At 35.5% G+C, this 23,045-nt stretch overlaps 1 protein-coding gene across 1 annotated transcript in view; it reads right to left on the bottom strand.

Annotated features, from left to right (window-relative positions):
• Positions 1 to 23,045, bottom strand: part of LRP1B (LDL receptor related protein 1B) — a 781,126-nt gene that overhangs the window by 63,994 nt on the left and 694,087 nt on the right. Inside the window, exons 63-70 of the mRNA XM_057401813.1 lie at positions 22,765 to 22,881; positions 22,478 to 22,597; positions 19,664 to 19,783; positions 13,623 to 13,739; positions 5,602 to 5,708; positions 4,812 to 4,941; positions 4,349 to 4,455; positions 3,566 to 3,698 (exon numbers count right to left, since the gene is read on the bottom strand). Of these exons, the coding sequence (XP_057257796.1) occupies positions 3,566 to 3,698; positions 4,349 to 4,455; positions 4,812 to 4,941; positions 5,602 to 5,708; positions 13,623 to 13,739; positions 19,664 to 19,783; positions 22,478 to 22,597; positions 22,765 to 22,881 (951 nt within the window). The remainder of the gene's footprint in view (positions 1 to 3,565; positions 3,699 to 4,348; positions 4,456 to 4,811; positions 4,942 to 5,601; positions 5,709 to 13,622; positions 13,740 to 19,663; positions 19,784 to 22,477; positions 22,598 to 22,764; positions 22,882 to 23,045) is intronic.

Below are 23,045 nucleotides of genomic sequence, written 5' to 3'. Positions count from 1 at the left end.
CTGTGGCTTACCTCAGTGCACTACAACCCCCCCCCCCCCCCCCCCCCCCCCCCCCCCCCCCATTTTTTCCATCAGGCTCCAGTGGCTTTTTACTTATTTATTCAGTGCTCTCTCCACACCCCATTAAAATAAAAAAAGTCACTTGTTTTGCTATACAGAATTCAGAATGTTTTAATTTCCACACCCCCCCCCCCCCCCCGAATATTGATTTGCATGAAATACCCACTGTGTAAGAGAATTTTGGGAACTCTGACTCTATATTACCAAATATAAATAACTCCCATTGCAGAGATAACTTAGGAACATTAACAGAAATATTCTTCATTATTATCCAAGAAAAATATATAGAATTCAAGTGTTCTTCATTATGAAAGACATGAATATAAATAAGTGTGTGTGTGTAATGACAATATAACCATAATTCTAGTTGTGTAATAAGATTGAAAAGAGCTAAGTTTATAAATATGCACATTGGGCTACAGAGAAATATCACGGAGATTGTTTTAGAATGCTGTAGAATGAAACTCCATTTGTGTTTGCTGTATTTCCAAAGAGGAAAAAATTAGTTATCAGTGAGATAAACTGGCATTTGTTTCTTGTGATTGCTCTGCCTGTCACAATTCCTTTAGAAAACAGATTTCTGTAACAGAAATCATAATTGTGACATAAATACAAAGTATTACAGCAATAACCAACTATGCAAAAGGCTTCTTATTGCATTATGAGGAATTTGCAGTTCACAAAAACTCCATTGTGCTAGCCAAAGAATAATGTAGGCTTCAGATAAAATGAGGACTTTTCTATTTACTTACACTACATTGGTTTTTAAAGAGATACAGCCCATGTATTTTAGCAGTTTTAAACTCTAGTATAACTTTTTAAAAAACTTTATCTCAGTCTTCTTAAAATAATTCATTCTTCAACACTTCAAAACATGATTTCTCTTTGCATCTAAACATATCTGGAATATTCTTCCTATTTTCTTCATTTTCTGATCTGTTTCAAAATTAATCATCCCATATAACTTCTTTTTTTCCTAGTGGTAAGTGTTGCTTAACAAACGTACAACAAAATAAGCTAAGGATATTTTTTCTTGGTAATTGCTGCTTCATCTCTGATTATTATTCTTACTTGTTATTGTACTGCGCAATGCTTTTGAAGTTACACACATGTGACTGTAGATGACTAACACAGAGAACTACTCACTCACTTAAAAAGAAAAGGAAATGAAAAATCTGGAGAAAACTAAGAAGCTGACAAAACACTGAGTCAAATTTTGCTTTTAAAAAAATCTATGAATTTCTGTTTGTCACAATTATCGAACTATGAAAATTAGATGAGTAGATGTATTTCTCAAACACATATTTGGAAGCTTAATCACAAGCATGAAGGTTTAAGCATTAAGCATAGTGCTTAACGCCCTATGAATGAACTTATGTGCCTAGTTCTCTGTAAAGAGAGTGAGAATTCAAAACGCAGTTTTATGGGTTATTATTAGGTGCAAAATTTCATCTCCCTAGAGAAACAAAATAACACCATAATGTCTGCTGTGGGGACAACACAGCAGGGCATAAACAAGCCGGAAGATTCCTGGAATGTGTTGGTACCACCATCCTTCTCCAAGTGGTAGAGGAGCCAAAAAGCAAAGGTGCCATGCTAGACACTGTTTTCAGCAACAGGGAGGAGCTGGTGAGAGATGAGGAACTCAAGGGCAGCCTTGGCTGAAGTGACCATGAAATGGTGGAGCTCAAGATACATTATAGGGAAGCAAGGAGGATGAAGAGCAAGCCCACTACCCTGGATTTCGGAAGAGGAGACTTTGGCACTTTCAGGCACCTGCCTGGTGAGTATCATGGGATAAAGCCCTGAAGGAAAAAGGAACCCAAGAAAGCTGGTTAATATTCAAGGATTACCTCCTGCAAGCTCAGAAGCAATGCACCCCAACAAAGAAGCAGTCAGGCAAAAAGGCCAGGAGGCCTGCATGAATGAACAAGTTGCTCCTGGACAAAATCAAACACAAAAAGGAAGCCTACAGAGGGCAGAAGCAAGAAAAGGCAGCCTGGGAGGTATACAGAGAAATTGGCCGAGCAGCCAGGGATCAGGTCAGCAAAGCTAAAGCCCTCATAGAATTAAGTCTGGCTGGGGACATCAAGGGCAACAAGAAAAGCTTCTATAGGTATTTCAGTGATAGAAGGAAAACTAGGGAAAATGTGGGCCTTCTCCAGAAGGAAATAGGTAACCTGGTTACCTGGGAAATGGAGGAACCTGAGATACTTCACATTCTTTTTCTGCCTTGGTCTTCACTGGCAAGTGCGCCAGCCATACTGCCCCAGTCACAGAAGGCAGAGGCAGGGACTAGGAGAATGAATAACTGCCCTCAGTGGGAGAACATCTAAGGAACCTGAAGGTGCAGAAGACCATGGGACCTGAACAGATGCATCTGTGGGTCCTGAGGCAACTGGGAGAAGTGGGTAAGCCACTTTCCATTCTATTTGAGAAGTGGCAGTCCAGTGAAGTTCCCACTGACTGGAAAAATGGAAACATAATCCCCATATTTTAAAAGGGAAACAAGGGAAAAAAGGAGGCCAGTCAGCCTCATCTCAGCATTCAGCAAGATAATGGAGCATATCCTCCTAGAAACTATGCTAAGGCACATGGAAAATAAGAAGGTGATTGGCAACAACTAACATGGCTTCACAATGGAAAAACCGTGCCTGGCAAATTTGGTGCCCTTCTATGATAGGGTTACAGTACTGGTGGACAATACTGGAAGAGCATGTGATGTCACCTACCTAGACTTGTGCAAAGCATCTGACACAATCCCTCATGACATCCTTGTCTCCAAACTGGGGACACATTGATTTTCAAAGAAGAACCACTTGGTGGATAAGCAATTGCCTGGATGGTCGCACTCAAAGAGCTGCAGTCAACAGTTTGATGACCAAGCAGAGACTGGTGACAAGCACTGCTCCTCAGGGATTGGTACTGGACAAGCACTTTTTAACATCCTTGTCAATGACATGGACGGTAAGACTGCACCCTCAGCAAGTTTGCCAAGGATACCAAATGGTTGACATGCTGGATGGAAGGGATGCCATCCAGAGGAACCTTGACTTCAGAAGTTGGCCCATGCAAATATCATGAAGTCCAAGTGCAAAGTCCTGCATGTGGGTTGGTGCAATCCCAAGCACAACTACAACAAGAGCAGAGAATGGCTTGAGAGCAACCCTGAGGAGAAGGATTTGGGGGTGTTCGCTGATAAGCTCAACATTACCCAGCAATGTTCACTTGCAGCTCAGAAAGCCAACCATGTCCTGGGCTCCATCAAAAGAAGCATGACCAGCAGGTTGAGGGATGTGATTCTTCCCCTCTACTCTTCTCTCTTGAGACCCCGCTTCGAGTACTTCATCCAGCTGTGGGGCCCCCAAAATCACAAGAATGAGGTCAAAAGAGGTCACAGAGCTTTCATTTCATCACTCAGAATGGCCAGGGCACCACTAAATTACAATGTGTGTTAATAAAAAAAATGATAAAGTAAGCCCTTTAAAGAAAAGTTATCTCTTGCCTTGGTCACAATTTTCTTCATCACTGCCATCCACACAGTCATGGATCCCATCACAAAGCCATCTGACTGGTATACAGTAAGCCTTATTTTTGCATCGAAACTTATCTTCTTTACATTCTGCTACACAATCCATCTGTGTGAATACAGATACGAATGAAGTGTTAATGAACAAGAGCTGTGACATACTTAAGACAAACTGAATGAAATTTACCAATGCTGGTTTTTACTGCATTGTGTATTTAATACAATAAAGTTGCCCCTGACAATATAATGTGCAATTTAAATAGTTACTGAAGTCCAAGTGAATCTGTAATCACACCTTATATGTGTTTTGGTATTACTTCTTTACTTTGCTTAATATTAGCATTGGGGAAAATGGCTACATTTACATTTCTGAAGTCAACTGTTCTACAAGAAATGATCCTTTAACTGGCACCTTCATGGTTGTGAGAAATAACAGAATTGGTACTTTTTTTCCTGAAGTTGTTCATGAAAGTGATAATTTTTTTAAAACATATCAACAGTGCAACAGTAGGAAGAGCATGGCATGAAGGCCCATGCAGTCTGAGGTGCCTGCTAGGACTGTATGAAATGAATCTAGATGACAGTGTAACTACCAAGGAGCAAAAATCATGGGACTGTTATCTGACAGTGTTCAAGGGATGCAAAAAAACACCCCAAAACATTTGCCCTTTTAATTATTTTCAGATCTAAAACTGTTAAGAAATTTCATGTCGAAGAGTAGGTGAGGAAAAAAAAAATCAACAGAAATTTGTCACCTACCTCATCAGATCCATCAGTACAGTCATACTCTCCATTGCATTTCAAAGATGCTGAAATACAGCCTCCACTTGCACACACGTACTCACTTGAAGAGCACGTTGGAGATGCTGATTACAGACACATATTTTAGCATTAAGAAAAAGACAATTCATATATAAGTTGTTTTATAATTTATTTTCATCTGGTTAACATACTGAGTAAATATATACTTGTAGATGACCAGAGCTTTCCCAAACTATTTCATAAACTACTACATGTTTGACAAAACTGGATTGTTGCATCACAAGTAAATTGTATAAGGATAGTGAAAGGATATTTGCATTTTATCACTGAGAATTGTTCTTTGCACTCCTTGCTACTTCTAGTGCCTAAGAAACCTTGATTTGTTGATTTATTTTATCCTTATTTCATTCTGATTTAGTCCTTACTAAATTTTATTTCTCAGCATTATTGAAAACAATACCTGGTTCACAATTTTTCTCATCCTCCCCAAGTTTGCAGTCTTCATGACCATCACATTTCCATTTTGCAGGTATGCATTGACTGTTGGAACACTGGTACTGATCTCTAGAACAGCTTGTTTCACAATACCTCTGGTACAATTAAAAAAAAAAAGTATATACAGGATAAGGAGTTTAATATAAACATTGGTAAATATACAGTTTATCACAGAAGTTACAGTCAATATTCCTCCACACTATGAAATACAGTCAGCCTTATAAAAAAAAAAAGTATTTGTAGATACGATTTGTGAAAGGTAGCTTGCACCCTCTAAGTAGATGGGAAGCAGCTGAGCACGAAAGAAGGGACAAAAGTGACATGAATGAACAGAAAAATAGCAAAGTCTTATCTAGTGAGTTTATGGTAAACAACAAATAGTCTGCATTGTTTTCTTGAAAAAAAACAAAACAAACCCCAAACAAACCCCAAACAAAACCAGAACACTGCTATGTGTGGAAAGAACAGTTCCCCAACCAGGACACAAAATATTTCCAGGATGGGAAGAGGTTCAAATTATTGCTAGGATAAAAAGATGCAGACTATTGTTAAATGACTTGATTTTATTTGTACATTCTCTTTTTTAGGATAACTATTTCAATAGGTTTAGATTTAATGAATTAAAGATATTTGTATATATGGATTGTGTAGAATCATCACTGCTGCTTTTTAAAATATTCATGTGTGGGAATCCATTCTCCAAAATATAAACCTACTTATATCCTAAAGAAGTATTTTTCCTGGAAGAAGCCTACCTCATCTGAGCCGTCTGCACAGTCATAGTCTCCATCACACCAGAATCTTGCTGAAACACAGTCTCCATTTGCACAAAGAAAGTCTTTCAAAGTGCAGGTTTGAGGCTCTGAATAAAGAGAAGTAACAACCCTAGGTTTATTAGCATTTCCATAAAATATTTTACACATAAACCCCCAAATTACTTAATGAATGACTACATCAAAGTCAAAACTTGCAAACTGTGAGGGGTTTTGTTTCTTTTTTTTTTTTTCCTGTAGGATAGAGTTTCAAATAAAAATCTGTTTTCCAGAAATCAAGTATGGGAGGAAGCATGACAATATTCTCCTGACTTAAATACTGACAAAATTGTCAGAGAGATTTAAGAGAATGAGAATTTGTAAAAGTCAGTGGATAGTATAAAAGAAACTACTGTTGTCAATTCGTTAGAAAACAGAAAAGGAGGGAAAAAAAAAAGTAAGGACAAGGATGGAATTTTCAAATAATTTTAGGGAAACAGAAAGCAGATATTAGATTAAAAAAAAAACAAACAAACAAACAAAACAACACAAAACAACAACAACCAAAAAAACAACAAAACCCAAAACAAAAACAAAAAACCCACCACAAAATTTAAAAAAAAAAAAAAAAAAACAAAAAACCCCACAACAACAAAAAGCAACAAAACCCTAAGGAGTTTACAAATGGATAGGAGACAGTAAAGGTTGGAAGGTATGCAGGATATTTTGTAATAAATGGGTATGTTGTTCTACTCCCTGGGAAGAAACAAAACACAGGGAGGTCTGAAGTCATTATAAAAGGCAGGTGCAACAAATGGGAAGAGTAGGCACAAAATTAATTCAAGATACAGGCAAAGAAAACAGAAGCAGGCTGCAGGGAGTAACGAAGTAATCCTGAGAAGGTGAGATTGTCTGTTTCAGCCTATTTACTTCACTGCACAACTGTGCTATTTTGGTACTGCTGCCACAAAAAAAAACTGGCAAAGGGACCAGTGTGGAAGATTCCCCAGCAGAATAATATGTGCTTTCCTCCTAAAAATTAGGACAGCTACTGAAGACACTGGAAAAAATGAAGTTGATGTCTGGACTTTGGACCATTAGATTAAACAAAAGCAGAGAAGTAGCGGTGACTGAGGAGAACTTAAACAAGTCTCTGCATGCAATTTAAACTTTGCCAGTCAGAGACCTTTGGGAAAGTAGGACTGAAAAAGCAAACAAGGATTATTTATAGGATTATTTCCATTACAGTAAATCTTGCATTATGTAAATAATATAAAATCAAGAATAAGGATCATCTAGTAAGACCTTTTCAACAGGGGAATGGGAAAAGCGTCAGGCATATGGTAAATGGCAGAGAATAAATCAGTGGAGCAAGGGTAAAAAAGAAAGAGGAAAGATTTGAAAGGAGACAGTACCAATGGACAGTAATGGACTAAGTAATGCTAAAGGGTCCTTTAGCTTGTTATGGATGGTGCAAGTATGAATGCTTTTGAAAAACGTACCATTAGTGATCAAGGAAAGCAAACATAACATGAAAAGCTTCCAGTTGAGATTTGTTAAGTACCAGTATGAGAATATACTAGACATGAGTTGCACAGATCTAAAGTAAAGTTGAACTTGGTGTTTTTCCTGCATTTACAAAAATCAAAACCTGTTTCTAGAAAGGAACCGTTTTAAAGAACCTTTCAGTCATTTTTCTTTTCCCTTGACTTCATAAAACATGTCAAAATGACTCTGTTTGTTTGAAAGTTGTTGGGAGAAATTTCATTTTTTTTTTAGGTTGGAACAACTTTTCATTTTGAAGCCGTAGGAAAGTCACAGTAAAGCAGATCTATAGCAATTGCATCAGTTCACCAGCAATATTGTATTTAAGTAAATCAAAGGCTATCATTTATATAGATTCTTAGATTATACACATTCTACTTCAAATTACTTTCAAAGCAAAAGCTAATTGTATAAACATTAGCAAATCACTGACATTTGATTCTTTTTGTTGTCAATAGACCAGGAAGAGAAAGTTCACAATATGATATATTATGTAAAAGAAATAATTTGTGGGGAAAGTAATTCACATGCAAATACCTTTGTTATGTTTCTATACTGATTTGCAAAATATAAGCAAATACATTTTCTACACTGCTAATGAATTATTTATAAGCAGATCTGATTCTGGAAAAATGTACACAATGAGCTAACTTCTCAATTCTCTGCTTGCAAGAGAAATACATCTCTGCAGCTGAAATACATCTCTCTGATTTACATATGAACACAGAAGAGCACTTTCCCATCATTGCTCAGACTGAAAGGAATAAGTATTAATAGACTTCTGTATAACCAATGAAGGACAGCATCATTCAGCTTTCGCTTTATAAAAACACTGAACCTCCTTCCTGAGAAAAAGCATTTTTTGAATTATTGGTAAGAATTTCATTTGAAACACAGCACATAAGATGATCGACTTCTTTCACATTTTAAAGTCTGAAAATAATCTGTAGTCAACAGACATTTGCCATCAACTTAAATGATGGCAAGAAAAGGATCTCATAAGAAACATTCAAAATTATTTCATATTTGGGGCTCAATTTCCCATTTAATAGACACAGATACTGCACTAAGTCATGAACTGAAAGTAGTTTTTAGGAGACTGATGTACTGATACACAAGTCTTAGGGGAAAAAAAAAAAACTTTTTTCTTAAAACATGAAGTTTGAAGTTATAGTGTAATTTTTACCTACATTTGTACAGGATAAATGTGTTTGCTCCTTGTGAGAATTCTGTCTTGTAACAACTGTTATAAAGCAAACTTTTAGAGAAATAATTTGTATAATAGGAAAGGTACATAGAAAAAGTAACAGCAATACAAACATGGGATATGAGCACCTCAACCAAAATGAGTAAGTGTACACTGACCTCCTGATTAATCCTTGCATTTGGCAGGAGATCACAATCATTTATAGAAACTGGGGGACATACATAGGCCACACTTTCTTGTGATGAATGAGCATTCATCAGATTTACTACTAGATAGTTGTGCTGGCTTTGAAACCTTTCAGTAAACTAAGACAGAGTATCCAGTATGATAAACATAACAGCGAAACAGTAATATCATGAGTTAAGCCTACAGGGCAATTAAGCCACATACAGCTACTCAGAAGGGTAAAGGTTTGAAAACTTGTGAGATGAGACAGTTTAACAGGTAAAGCAAAAGTTGTGTGCACAAGCAAAGCAAAATAGTCATTCATTCACTACTTCCCATATGCAAGCTGGTGTTTATCTGCTTCCAGAAAGGCAGGGCTTCATCATGTATTATGGCTGGGAAGATGAATGCCATCATTCATCAGAGTTCTGAACATTCCCCCTTCTTCCTTCTGTTCCCTGGCTTTTCATTGCCAAGTGTGACATCCTATGGCATGAAACATCCCTTTGGTCTGTTGGGGTCAGCTGTCCTGGCTGTGTCCCCACCCAACTTCTTGTGCACTCCCAGCCTACTCACTGGTAGGGTGGGGTGAGGAGCAGAAAAGGCCCTGACTGTGTAAGCGCTGCTCAGGAAAAACTAAAACATCAGATTGTCACCAACACTGCTTTGGTTACAAATACAAAACTGAGCACCACAGGAGATACTATGAAGAAAATTAAACCTATCCCAGCCAAAACCAGTACATATGACAAAATAGTAGAGGAGGAAAAAACAAATTCACCCTTCCTTATTGGAATTACAATTCCAATAATCTATTACAATACTGCTAAAATCTCTAACATGGAAAATCCTGAAACATGAATGCCTGTAAAGACAATTAAAGTGGTCATAGATGTTTTTTCCCCACACACACACTTAATGTGGCATTCATGAAAGATTTTCTTTACTTCCTTTAAGTAACTTGTATTTATCTTTGTATTTCACCAAAACAAAGAAAACACTTATTCTTTGTTAATCTAGGCATTAGACTGGTAGGTGTAGATAAAAGAAAAAAACTTTGGTACACATCACTTTATGATGTGAAAGTGACACATTTGCTTTTGGCAAGGTGACTTTATGAGACATTCCAGGTTAGTTCCTTTCGATATGCTGGTTTAAAACATTTTCAATTAAACATTAAATAATTGCTAGTTCTCATTGCATTTTGGGATACAAACTTATTCCAGGACAAAATTAACTAATTTGTTTTCTTGACAAATTGTAGGAGCAACACAAGAATGTTGAGAAGATTCTCCAGCAACAGTAATATTTTTACAATGATTGAATTAATGTCCGTCTACAGCATTATTACATTTGCTTTGCTTCAGTGTTTACAGTATTATATTTTCTTTAATTATGTTCAATAAAATATTACCGTTGCTTTCTTTTCAGCAGCAATAAGATAGTAATTACTATGGAATTTTCCTTTTTTCCAGTTCCCTGAATACTATTTTTGCTCTATTTTATTTCAAAAAATCCAAATAAACTCTGAAAGCAAATTTCCCCTTCAAAAAGATAGTACCTCAGAAGAGTTAAAAATGCATTCTACTTTGCTTAGGGCTAACTCAGTATGGACGTGTAACTTTCCTTACCTATCTGGGAGGGTCCAAAGAACAATAGACTGTAAGACAACTACACTTAAATAACAAAGTCATAACAGGCACAACTATTTGCATTACATCACTAATATTTTTTCATACCTGTATGTGATACTTTTTAACACGCATTCTGTTTAATTTCTGATAACATCAGCAGGAATCCGTGTGTGCATGTAAAGAAACTGTGTAGAGTTACTTCCACTGAATTTCTGTAATTCAATGAATTCAGTCTGCATTATTAAGAAACGGCTCATTTTTCTGATGTACTTGCCTGACAACCTTTTGTATATTCATGTATGCTATGAACAACGTATCATAATGCACAATGTAATGAATTTTGTCAAATGCTTTTGAAATTCTAATTTCGTTTCATTACACTTTATTACATAAGTGGCTTGACAGCCTATAAAGAATTTTATACATCTATTTCAAACAACGAAACAGTATTATGTATTTTCACAATGCTTCCAAGATTTGAAATTTTACAGTTGTGTCAGTAAACACCTACCGTATTTACTCTAAACAGCAGAATATATGGAATATTAACAAAAGTTAAGTGAATTATGCATTTGACAAGCAAAAGAAAATAAAAGTAAAATCAAAAAGTCATTCTAGAGTTCACCACTCTGGCCTTAAGTTTGATGCACCGGCTGTGTCTGCATACTCTCAACTCACTAATTCCATCCCTTGTAATTAACTACAGATGTCTTTTTCTCCAAGTCTAGAGAACAGCCAAGAACTGAATATATAACTTAATTATTGATGTGAAGAAAAAGATGGCAAGCTTAATATTTTTTTTAAAAAAGGAAACCAGGCAGATGATTGCTCCCTTGTTATCTTTTTTTTTTTTCTTTAATTCACTTTCTACTATGATAATCTGAACTTTAAGGAAGAAAATTATTAACAATGGGTGATAAATACATCCCATGTCACATACGACAGATTTCAGATAAGATGTGTGACACTTGTCCCTGCCCATGGCAGGGGGGTTGGAACTAGATGACTTAAGGTCCTTTTCAACCCTAACTATTCTATGATTCTATGATTCCATAAATTGTATTTTGGTATGATTTTTTTCTTCAAATTTTCAAAACATTTTCCAGTCATGTAGATTAACACTGCTGCAGCAAAATAACATGTCTATTTTACTTTTATGTAAGAATAAAAGAATATGAAATAACTTCTCAGTATTTTAATATATATGAAAATTGAAAGAATACTACTAGCACTAATAACAAATTATTGAGTAAAATCTCTCACAAAGTTAAGAAATCTTTTGTGTGTCAACCCTACCCCCGGGTGTATAACAATAAATGGTTCTGAGTGATTACTGAACCAGATGACATTTTCCCCTTTAGGTGACTTTCATGGGAAAACTACAGCACTATTGCTTGCAGTAACTCACATTTTCAAACATAAATAGTAATTAAAAGTCTCATGGTTTAAGTGAGTCAGTAACTCAGCATCACGCAGCCACTCGCTCACCTCCCCTCCTTCCCCACTTCTGGGTGGGATGGGGAAGAGAATCAAAAGAATGTAAACACCAGGGGTTGAGGTAGGAGCAGTCCAATAACTAAAACATAATATAAAACTACTACTACTACTACTAAATAAGGGAAATAACAAGGGGAGAGAATATAAAACTGAAAGGTGTAAGGAAAGAAACCCAACAATAAATGCAAGTGATGCACAATACAACTGCTTACCACTCACTGACCAATGCCCATCCTGACCCGAGCAGCAACTTGCCCCTCCTGGGTAACTTCTCCCATTTCCCCACTTTATTTATTGGGCATGACGTGCTGTGGTATGGAATACCCCTTTGGCTAGTTTGGCTCAGGTGTCCTGTCTCTGCTTCCTCGCGACTTCCCGTGCCCCTCCTCAGTGGCAGAGCATGAGACTGAAAAGTCCTTGATGGGAGTAAGCATTACTTTAGAAACTAAAACCACTGGTGTGTTATCAGCATTGTTCTCAGACTAAAGGTGAAAACACAGCCCTGCACCAGCTACTAAGAAGGAGAAAAATAAAGTCTTGCAGCTGAACCCAGGACATGACTTTTCCTCACTGGCAGAGCATGAGAGATTGATCAGGGTAAAGGCTGAGTAAGCAACAACTAAAACATCAGTATTTTATCAGCACCGTTCGCAGACTAAAGCCAGATCTCAACCCTACACCAGCTACTAGGAAGGAAAAATAACTGTTACAGCTGAAACTAGGAGAAAAAGGCAGACAAATCCACTTTAACATTTCAAGCAGAAAAAGCTAGTCTTCAGACATCTTGTATTTATAGATACTGTATCAAAAATTGGAGAAAGGGACAAACAGCACATACTCAGCATTAGAATGCCTAATTTATTATGATTTCTCGGTCATTACCTCCGAGACACTAAATACAGATTCATGATATACAATCAGGAATATACATTCAAGATTATCTACACAAGAAGATACTAATTTATTGTATTTCTAAGTACAAAAGAAATAAAGAACAGAAATTATTAACTGAAGAGAAGACACTTGAGAAGTATTTTTAAAATTTCTCTCGAAATATTTTATAAAGGCAACAATCATGAGATAAAACCATGAAGAATTTGCCATTTCTTCCTGAGAAGCAGATCTAAATTAAATCACTGAAAGTGGTATTATAGAGATTTATTAGGCATTCGGGTGCTTCATTGTTAGGAGAGGACTAGGCTAACAGAGGTACACTGAGTAACAACTATTTCTTAATGCAATTAAGTATTATAGAAATGAATGTCTCATGATACAAAACAAGGCAAACCATCTCAGAAATATAATGAATGTAGGCCAAGGGGTAATGGCTTTAAACTGAAAGAGAGTAGATTTAGATTAGATACAAGGAAGGAATTCTTCACTGTGAGGGTGGTGAGGCACTGGCACAGACTGCCCAGAGAAGCTGTGGCTGCCCCAGCCCTAGAAGCGTTCAAGGCCAGGTTGGAAGGGGCTTTGAGCAACCTGGTTTAGTGGAAGCTGTCCCTGTCTGTGGCAGGGGCATTGGAACTAAATGATTGTTAAGGTCCCTTCCAATCCAAACCATCCTATGAATCTATGAATGTAAAGGGCAAACAGAGTTTGATAAAACTTTATGGTTAACAAACATTTATCACTTTATCACTGAGCAGTTTTCTATGATTCTTATCCAGAGATCAGAAATGTGATGCATAACTTACTGACAAAAGTAAACTACTTGTAATACTTACTTTGAATTCATTAGATTATTGAAAAATCTTAGGTCAGGTGTTTTTCACAGCTAATACAGACTTATAGCTCTTTATAAGAATGAATAAAATTGGAGAATTTCAGCAATGGACATTTTCTATTCTGGTCAACTGGTTTTCAACAGATGAGATGACATATCAATACATACAAGTGCAGTTTATCAAAACTGAAAAGCTTCCTCTAAACTGACTCCACTCCTTACAACATGCACTTTGGTAAAAGGTACTTACTACAGTTTTCTTCATCAGAATTATCACCACAATCATTTTGGCTGTCACATCTCCAGTGATCTGGAATACAGTTGTTATTTTTGCACTGGAATTCATGAGGCCCACAAGTTTTTTTATCTGCAATTAAAATGAATATTATTTACATTACTGAGGACAAAGAATCAAATTGGAAAGACTGCTACTAAAGTGTGACATGACAATATTGCTAAACACACTTAAGAAGGAGCAACCATTATCCTTGAAATGTTACTTGCAGAAATAATTTACTTTGCATACCACATGCAATAAATAGAATTAAGATTCTATTTATTCATTCACATCAAAAGAGATAACACTTATAAATTTGATGATAAAATTAAACTATGGACTGTATATACACTGTCATTTTAAGTAAAAAATTAAGAAATGATCTCAAATTATTTTGGAGAGGGTATTATTTCACTGAAACTTAAAAATTGCATTGACTTTTTCTTGGATTTATCTGTAAGACTGTTTTACAAAGGATCAGATCACATTAAACCACAAGAATATTTATTGCAATATATACAAAATATTATTTCTAGAATGTTATGTTTAAAACTAATCATACCTGACAGAAAACTTTGTATTTGATTTATATTTTCACCTTCTGATGTCTTGGATGGTAAGTCTATTTGTACAAAGTAAAACATTATAAAGCATATAAAGCTGAACAGATTAATTTTCACAATGCAGTCAATTTTCAGTTAGCTTTCCTCTTTATAGAGTAGCATTGTAGCAAAGCCTCTTGGAGATGCATGAACATCCTGACCTCCTCCAGTAGGAAGGAGCTGCCTCTGTGTTTTATTTACATTATCTCTTGAGTAATTCGTTCAGGTTCTAAGGACTGAGATGAGATTAAGTAAATTAAAAAGTTATCAGTGACATTTTCTTTGAAGAAAAAAAGAAAGCTTGCTTTGTAAAAGCCTCAATGACATATTTAAAATTATGTGTCACTGTGATGAAATTGCAATAGAAAGTTTTTAAATTTCTGTTAGGCTATTTCATGTCATTTTGTTATCATGAGAACTCAATGAGCTCTAATGACTGACAGAATGAAGCAGGAATGAAACACTAGCTTAAATCAACCTGCATTCTCAGCCTGTGAAATGGAAAGGACCACAAACTACAGGTATTAGATTTGTTACTATGGCCCAAACTGCTGCTTACTGTGCTTTGTTTTAGGTGTGGTTCTAAAACTAGTGTTAAAACTACATTTGAATATCAAGAAGATGGAAGTGAATGGTGTTGCAGCTCAGTTGTGTGCACTCAAAAATTTGGTCATTATAATAATGCTTTTTGCATTTATTCCTTATTTGCTGCCAATACTGTAAGTAGTTTTCTCCCACAGTACTTTTTTCCTATGATGCTTCTTAAGATGACAGCCTAACATTTCAGTCATGACATTTCAAATACTCCCATTGGTAAGAATTTATAAAAATATCTAACATTACAAAACATGAAAAAAGACAAGACACTGGTAATTTTTTCCGTAGCTTTGTAAAAGATCAAGTTTCAAACCAGAAATCCATCCTACAGTGATTAAAGTACTTCTAGTAAAGTCTACAATTTCTCATAAACGTATCTGCCCACAAAATGAATCCTACATCTAATCAGTAATACACAGAAGCCAGTGATGGATTCTTCTGAATGAAGGATTCCTTTATTTTAACTACCTGCTAGGATGAAGAGAACATGAAGTATATGTTTTCGTATTCTTCATGAAGTATTATCTAGTCTCAAGGATGCATTTTTGAGCATTGCATCTTTACATTTGTGAAGAAAGGTTGGATTTTATTTATTTATTTATTAGTTCATCCAAGTACAGTCTAAACTTATGATTACCACTTTAACATTCACCTTTCTTTTTTTTTTACTCTATTTTTACCAAACACCAAGAAATATTTACATTTTTTCTATACAAAATATTTTGCATGTCTGTAAGGGTCTCTCTTCATTTTATAAATCTGAAAGCTTCTTTTGGGTTGACTGAACTCTCATAACAGCATACACTTGACAATGCCTTATGAACTAGATTTGCTTCTCTTTTATTTCCTTCTTTACATTAATGAGAGTCAAGGAAAAAACTAGAGTACTGGAACCAAGATATAACAAAGCTGAAGATTCGGGAACTTGTATAACAAATATCTAATCTTTGAGAAAGACCCATTTACTCAGCTCAAAGGAACTAAAGCAAGAATTATTTTTTTTTTTTTTTTTTTTGAATTGTGGAACCCTGAAAAGCATGCACAGGCTCAGACACATTTTCATTGCTGTCAATACTAAACTGCTTTCCATTTTTCTTAAAATGAGACTACCTTAAAACATGAAAGTTCAGATAAGAATGGTACAAAGGCAAAGAATTTATGTACTGATAACTAAATTTTCATATTTCTATCATCTCCAAACTGTTATTAAGAGATTCATTGATCTACTGGAATAGACAAAGGCCCCTTCTCAGAAATTTGTGTTACTGCCTGAGGCAGCTGTTGAGTGGTTGGGGTTTGTCTTCCCTGCATACTGAACTGGGAATGTACTTTAGATAGTACAATCAAGATTCTGACTGACAATGAGGAAAATGGGATGAAGGCTTAAAATGGAAAACAAAACAAACCCCCAAAATTATATATGGATCCTAAAAGCATTTCCATTCAAGCATCAACTGCCATGAATTAAAACATTATTTTGTCATTAATTGCACTGCACTACTGTTTGGGGATTTTGATTCCATACACATGCACATTTGTGCATTTGTCTGTGTGTGTGCCTGAGAAGGATTAAATTCAAAATGAGAAGAAACTCACTTTTGATCAAGGATCAGCTACCTGTTCTAACACTTGGCAGATTGTCATTGATGCCTGATACAGGAAATTATAGGTCTGCTGAGGAAAGTTTAAGTTTATACAGCATCCTTCATCACTAGAAAAAAACCTGCTTTGGCTCTTTAGCTTAGAAATAAAATTATTTTTTAAAAATGTGAGGAAGCAGGATGCAGTCATACTAATGTTGAAAATTATGCTAATAAAGACCTGAAATACATATAACTTTTAAAGCAGATTATAGTCACTTTCTATGACCACACACAGCTTTCTTCAGATTCTGACTCAAACAGGGACTTTTCTGATGTAAACTATTAAAAGTTGTGAGTGAAGAATACCATAATATAACAGCTTCTCTTAATTACCTAGACAGAAAGCATGAATTAACTCTACCTACTGTTCTTTGAAAACCACCCTACACTAATTAATAAACATACATTTCCTAATTCTATTACAGGTGTCTGAGTTGGAAAGTAACCACAGAAGACTAAATACATTCAGATTACTTCTAACAAATTTACTCAATATAGTATCTCCAATAACATACAGCGCCAGATGTTGACTAAGCAAAGTACATGTGACTATGTAGCACTGAAGCACAGAAGATTATCCTTTACACAAGTTTTGCATTGTAAGCATTTTAGAAATTAAGTAGAGATGATACCTAGTACTACATCAACATATGCAGATCTTTATTACATGTAGATCTTTATTATACTCAGCTTGCAGCTTCAGAATTTAATTCGATCAAAATTGTTCATAAAAATAGCCATCTGAAAAAAACCCAAAACAATGCTGAAGTCCAAACAGTGTTGAAATTACTGCTACCATTAGGTCATTTAAACAAATACTAAAATTATGGGAAAGTTTAAAATGTGATTATACACACCCTGTTCTTCTGAAGATATGTGTACGTAACTATGTTAGGCAAAGAGATTGTGAATTTGGATAAATTGTTCTATCTCCTACCAATACAAAAAATAAAAGCATTGTATGCAGCTAGCAGATTTGAAATAAAAAATTAGGTGTATTTTCAGGGCAGTGTATAATTAAGCTGCAGAACTCCTTGTTGAAGCATGCTGTAAAACTTTACAAATGTTAAGAGAGACTGAAATCCATCAGGGGTACTTGTACACAGGGCTATATTTGACTCACAATATCCAGATTCTCAGATTGCTAGAGGGTGGAATAGTATGTCAGGGAAGTTTAAGTACAAGCCTGCATGGCTCACATATTCTTCCCTAGATACTAGCTTTCAGTCACTGCCAGAGACAGAACAAAAGGCAAGATAAACCTTACATATGAACCGGCAAAAAACTAGTTGCATATATTGTGATTGAATAAGTCTGTTTAACATGGGATTGCATGCACTGCACCTCTATACCATTTTACTGTTTGCGTAGTTTGGAAGTCATTCTTTCTATTGGCTGAAAGGATGAATAACAGTGAACTATCTATTATAAATACAATTTTTCCTCTTCAGCATTAGGTTTGTTTTTTCTAATTATTTGCTTTTAAACTTTGTGTCTTGATGATATTATTAGCTGAATTATTTTAAGACCCTTTGTGCTGTATCAGTTGGGCTTGCATGGGTTGCTCAAAATACAAATTCACAGTTTGGAAGCTTGGAATGCTGTCCAAATCAGAAGAAAAAAACATGCTGGGCATCAAGGTGATGGGAGACAGCACAGGAGAAAGCACCTATGAAGTAGATCAGAAGGTGAACAGTGCAAGGCTGGTTCTGTAATAGCCAAGAAGGGGATATAAAGTGTATCTATGGCAAACGTTCATCTCTCTTGCACATACTGTTTTCTCAAGCCAAATGATTTCCTGGATTGCAACTTCTCTCCAGTCGATATGATTAACTAGTTTCCCCTTCTTGACAATTCAAATGATGGTTTTCTGATTTTCAGTGTTGTGGAAGAGTTCAGTTTCCTAGGCATATTTACCAGCTCCAACATTTTCATATATGTGCTCGTGTCGATTGCTTGAAACATATCCATGAAAATTTGGTGCTCTCAGCACTTTATTCTTACAGCCTGAGTTTTTCTGCATTTGGTGAGTATGTGTCTTGCACTGACATCCATGTTCAGTGATTTTCCCAACAACATTGATCCACTTACTCCAAATGATTATCTGTAATCCATTTCCCACGTGGATATTTATATTTATTATTTTATTTACTGCAAAAGTTGACTCAGTACTTTCCAAAAACACAAGTAATGAATGACTGAGAACAGCTACTACTACTATATAGTGTAATACCTTTCTCTTTTCCAAGTGACGATAAACAGCATACTAGGTGTATACAATAAAATATTATGTACAGCTTTGTGAGTAGTCTTAGTAATTTTAGCTGTTTCTGCAGAAATATAATCGACTCACCTGTTCTGTCAATGAGAAGCATACTAAAAACTGTAGAGTTATACTTGTGATCCAATAAAGAATCTTCAAAAGAGCAATGAATGAAATTCTTGCATTCAAAGCTAGTACTTATGTTCTAAAAAATCTGTGCCAGTGGGGTAGAACACTGTGGTTCTGAATATTGTGCAAAATCTGATCGACATTAGGGCTTGGCTTGGTAATGGTGCAGTTCTGTCCTTGATCTTCTCTGCAGAGAATCCGCCTCCTCAAACTATCAAATTTAATTACAGAAGTTTCATACCAGTTTCATTGGCGGCTCTTGGAGAATTCTTATGGGGATGCCAAGTTTGTGGGGTGGTGTGTTAGGGCATGTAACTACCTAGAGCTCACAGGGAGAAGCAGAAGTTGGTCATATCAAGTTGGAATCTGCTCTGGACCCTTCTGCACAGCTAGTCTTAAATAACACCATTTGCAAATTACAACTTTTTTCACTATTTATGAACTCCAGCAGCAACAAATTATGCAGAATAAATTGACAGTAGCTGAATGATACTGTGAGAAAAATCAAGAATGTCATCATATTCTAAATGAGACACTCATTTACAGCTCCTGCCAATAACATAACAGTATAATATGAAGTTTGATGAGACTATATGAGACTACTTACATAAAGTTTTCCATTCAACAAGAACTGCATGAGCCAGACAGAGCTATCATATCAGATAGGTATTACCATACATTGAAAGAGGACATATTGAGGGGGTTGATTATATCCTTTTGTTAAGTTTTTTCAAAAATGCCAATCTACAGCAATGCATTCTAAACAACTGGCGTACTCACCACAATTAGCTTCATCTGATCCATCGGCGCAGTCTGGGTCTTCATCACATACCCACAACTTAGAAATGCAGTGTTTTGTTGTTTTGCACTGGAAATGGTCAGGAGAACAACTGTTTTCAGCTGTAAATAAAAGGATCCCAAATTAAAAATAGAAATTTCTGCTAATAGAAAAAAAATACTTGTTTTAAAGAAAAAAATATTAAGGATTCAAAATTCAGATACTGAATATCTCTAGCATCACTTAGGTAACATCTGTGAGAAAACAGCATTCAGGTTTATATTGTTTATAATTGTTTATAATTTTCTCTTTTTTTAATGCATTATATTGTACATTACAGTAATGTCAAATGAATCTAATAAACAAAGTGGCTGTTGTGACTTTTTTTCAACAAACCACTTAAGTAAAAAGCAGGCAGGCTTTCTTTTTTTTTTTTTTCCTAACTTCCTAAAACACCAGTTATCAATTTTGAAAGTCAGTTTAGCAGAAAATGCTTTGGACAAATCCTAGAGCAAGTTAAAGATGCAAAGATGCAGCTAACATTCATCTTATTCTTTCAGGATGCTCTAAGTTAAAGCTTTAACTGCATTAAACAGACACTTGGCAACAAAAAAGATCCTCAGTTCTCTCAACTGCCTCCCTCACAAGATTATATGTGGGATCTTACTGTTTCTTAAACTCTCACAACTGAAAGTATAGAGGCAAGATGAATATAGGACATGCATCTGGACTAGACTGTGATCAAGCTATTTGTGGTCAAATGCATAAGGATTTCTTTAGAGATATAGGTACTAAAACCTTGCATAGGTACTAAAACCTTGAAATTTTTCTAAGCTGAAATGTATTTATGTGGAAAACATTATGATCTATACTCTAATAATGTTTTCCCACATGAATGTCCCACTTTTACCAAGGGAACTCCATGAAGTTTTTAACAAACTTTTCTATCCTGATGTTTTGAAGTGATTTGCTTCTTGGTACTATCACTCTTGTTTCTTGTGTTTGGCAAGATGAAAAAATTCTACACTTGTTAGAAGTCATTTTATTATTTCATTAAGTAAGTGCCACGTTTCCATACATAAATTTACAGTGCTGGAATTAAACAGCATTATAGACTTGGCGATGCTGCTAACTACACTTATTAAAAAATTATACTGATTTTCAGCTAGGACACCTCACAAGGGGATTTCAAAGTGCTTTACAGGGAAGACCAGCATAATTACCTCAATTTCACATATGGAAAGCCTTAAGTACAAAATGTAACTTTTTGAAGGTCACTTGATATATAAAATCAGTGGTACGTCTGAAAAAAAAGAAGGTCTGTATTTTACGAATCCTAATCCAGTGAAATTAGAATAAAATAGATAATCTCCTCTGTTATCTGTCTTGTGACAGGAGCCCAAGTCAATATGAACTTTTTGGCAGACTTAAAACCTCTCCTTTTCACAATCTCCTCAAAGGCATCTGAAGAGTTTTCAAAAACCACAGGTGAGGTTATATTAAAATATAAACTAGCACACTTAACTTTCTTAAAAGAGAAGCTAATAAAGTCTAGGTAAAGCAGAACAGAAACAAAAAATTAACCTCCACCACTCCCCACCATGTCTTTGCAGGTGGGTTGACGGCTGAGTTCCAGACAATTAAAAAGCTTCATTTATGTCACAGCAGACTCTCCTACCCCCAGTAATCTCTAGGAAGTTTTCAACTCCATCACCACTGATCCTGACCCCATTCCCCCACCACAGTCCCTAAGTACTGCTATGCTGTAGACTCTACTACTCTGATTTCATTTGTCAGCTACACCTCAAGTTTTTGGGAACCTTCCATGTCATGTGCAGTTCTTTATAACAAAAAAAGGCAGTCTCCCTTATCTTTCACAGAGTTTTTTTGACCCCACTTAAAGTACTTAAAGAAACATTGCATGCAAACTAGCATTTGATACTGTCTAAGGCTATAGTTCTGCCAAGATGTTTAGAAGATGGCCATTAAACATGACCATCAACAAAGGTTTTGTGTCCTCAGCAATCGCTTTAAGAAGTCCGTGTTCTTTGCAGAAATGCAGCATATACAAACCTTGAGAAAGATAATTCAGAAAACAGGAATAATAACAGGAATAACCACATCAGATCAGCAGATCTGAATTACTGAGCGAATGACAGAGATGTATTTCAAGACAGCACCATCATTCTTATTATAAAAATTATCAAAGCCACAAGCAACTCAATAAATTTCCATTCTAAATCTGAAAATATTTTCTCTACTTACATCTAAGAAATAAGGAATGAAAATGAATTTATTAGAAAATGTATTAACAGCTAAGTAAATGGAAATCAAGCTATATTGGCAAATTAATGTAGAAGACCCCAGAAGAGAGGGATACAAAAGCTGGAAAATTCCATCGAAGGATTTAAAAGCAGCTATGGATCTACATCTTTTCCCAAAAAAGACACATAAAAATATCTTCCATTCAAATATGTTGCTGCAAGGCATGGCAGATGAAAGCCTCAAGAAGATGAGTCATTTGTGAGTTGGTTAACAGTAAAATGGATGTTTCAGCCTAAGTCAGAAACCCAATTAAATGCTTGAAATTAACTGTTTATACACCCCTCTTCTTTGCAATGACTTTAAAAAGTGAAGTTAATACATGACATTTTAGTTTGTTCTCTTCTATATGAAGCACTGTACATCTGTCCATCTGTAAATTAACTGGTTTGGATAGTTTTTTTTATATATAGGACATTTACAGTATTCTACTTCAGTTTCTTGTTTAAAACCAGCTACAGTTATCAGCACAAAGTTCTCTAAACATTACTTACGACAGTCTCTTTCATCTTCTTCATCACCACAGTCATTCTGTCCATTGCATCTCAGATTTATTGGAATACACTTCTGATTCTTTGTGCACTTGAATTGACCTGACAGACACACATGTGTCTCTGAAAGTTAAAAGAATAAGAGTGTCAAGTTAAAAAAAGTTAAAGATTAAAAGATTTAAAAATTTAAAAGTAAAAAAAAAAAATGCAGTTTCTTGACAGAATTTAAAGGGTGGTATTTTAATCTGTTTACCATTTTTCTGAAGTCTACAATGTCTATAATCACCTACCACAGTTCAGTTCATCAGAATTGTCCCCACAATCATTCTCTCCATCGCAGATGAAGGCTGGAAGAGCACAAAGCCCAGTGCCACACTGAAAACGTCCTGGCTGACATCTGAATTCAGCTAAGAAAAACAATAACATGAATACTACCAAAGGAATGGTTAAAGTATCAACAGTGTTGTTCTTCCCCTATGGACTAATCAAAAGAATTTATAAACTTTTGTATTTGATTCTATAATCTCAATCTAAGTAGATATTAGTAACTGAATGTACATATACTATTGCA

Source organism: Pezoporus wallicus, unplaced genomic scaffold (genome assembly GCF_028554395.1).
Source record: "Pezoporus wallicus isolate ANWC-B61680 ecotype Strahan unplaced genomic scaffold, APGP_CSIRO_Pwel_v1 contig_865, whole genome shotgun sequence".
NCBI classification, from domain to species: Eukaryota; Metazoa; Chordata; class Aves; order Psittaciformes; family Psittacidae; genus Pezoporus; species Pezoporus wallicus.
Note: the sequence above shows the minus strand (reverse complement) of the source record. Positions and strands in the feature narration are given on the sequence as shown.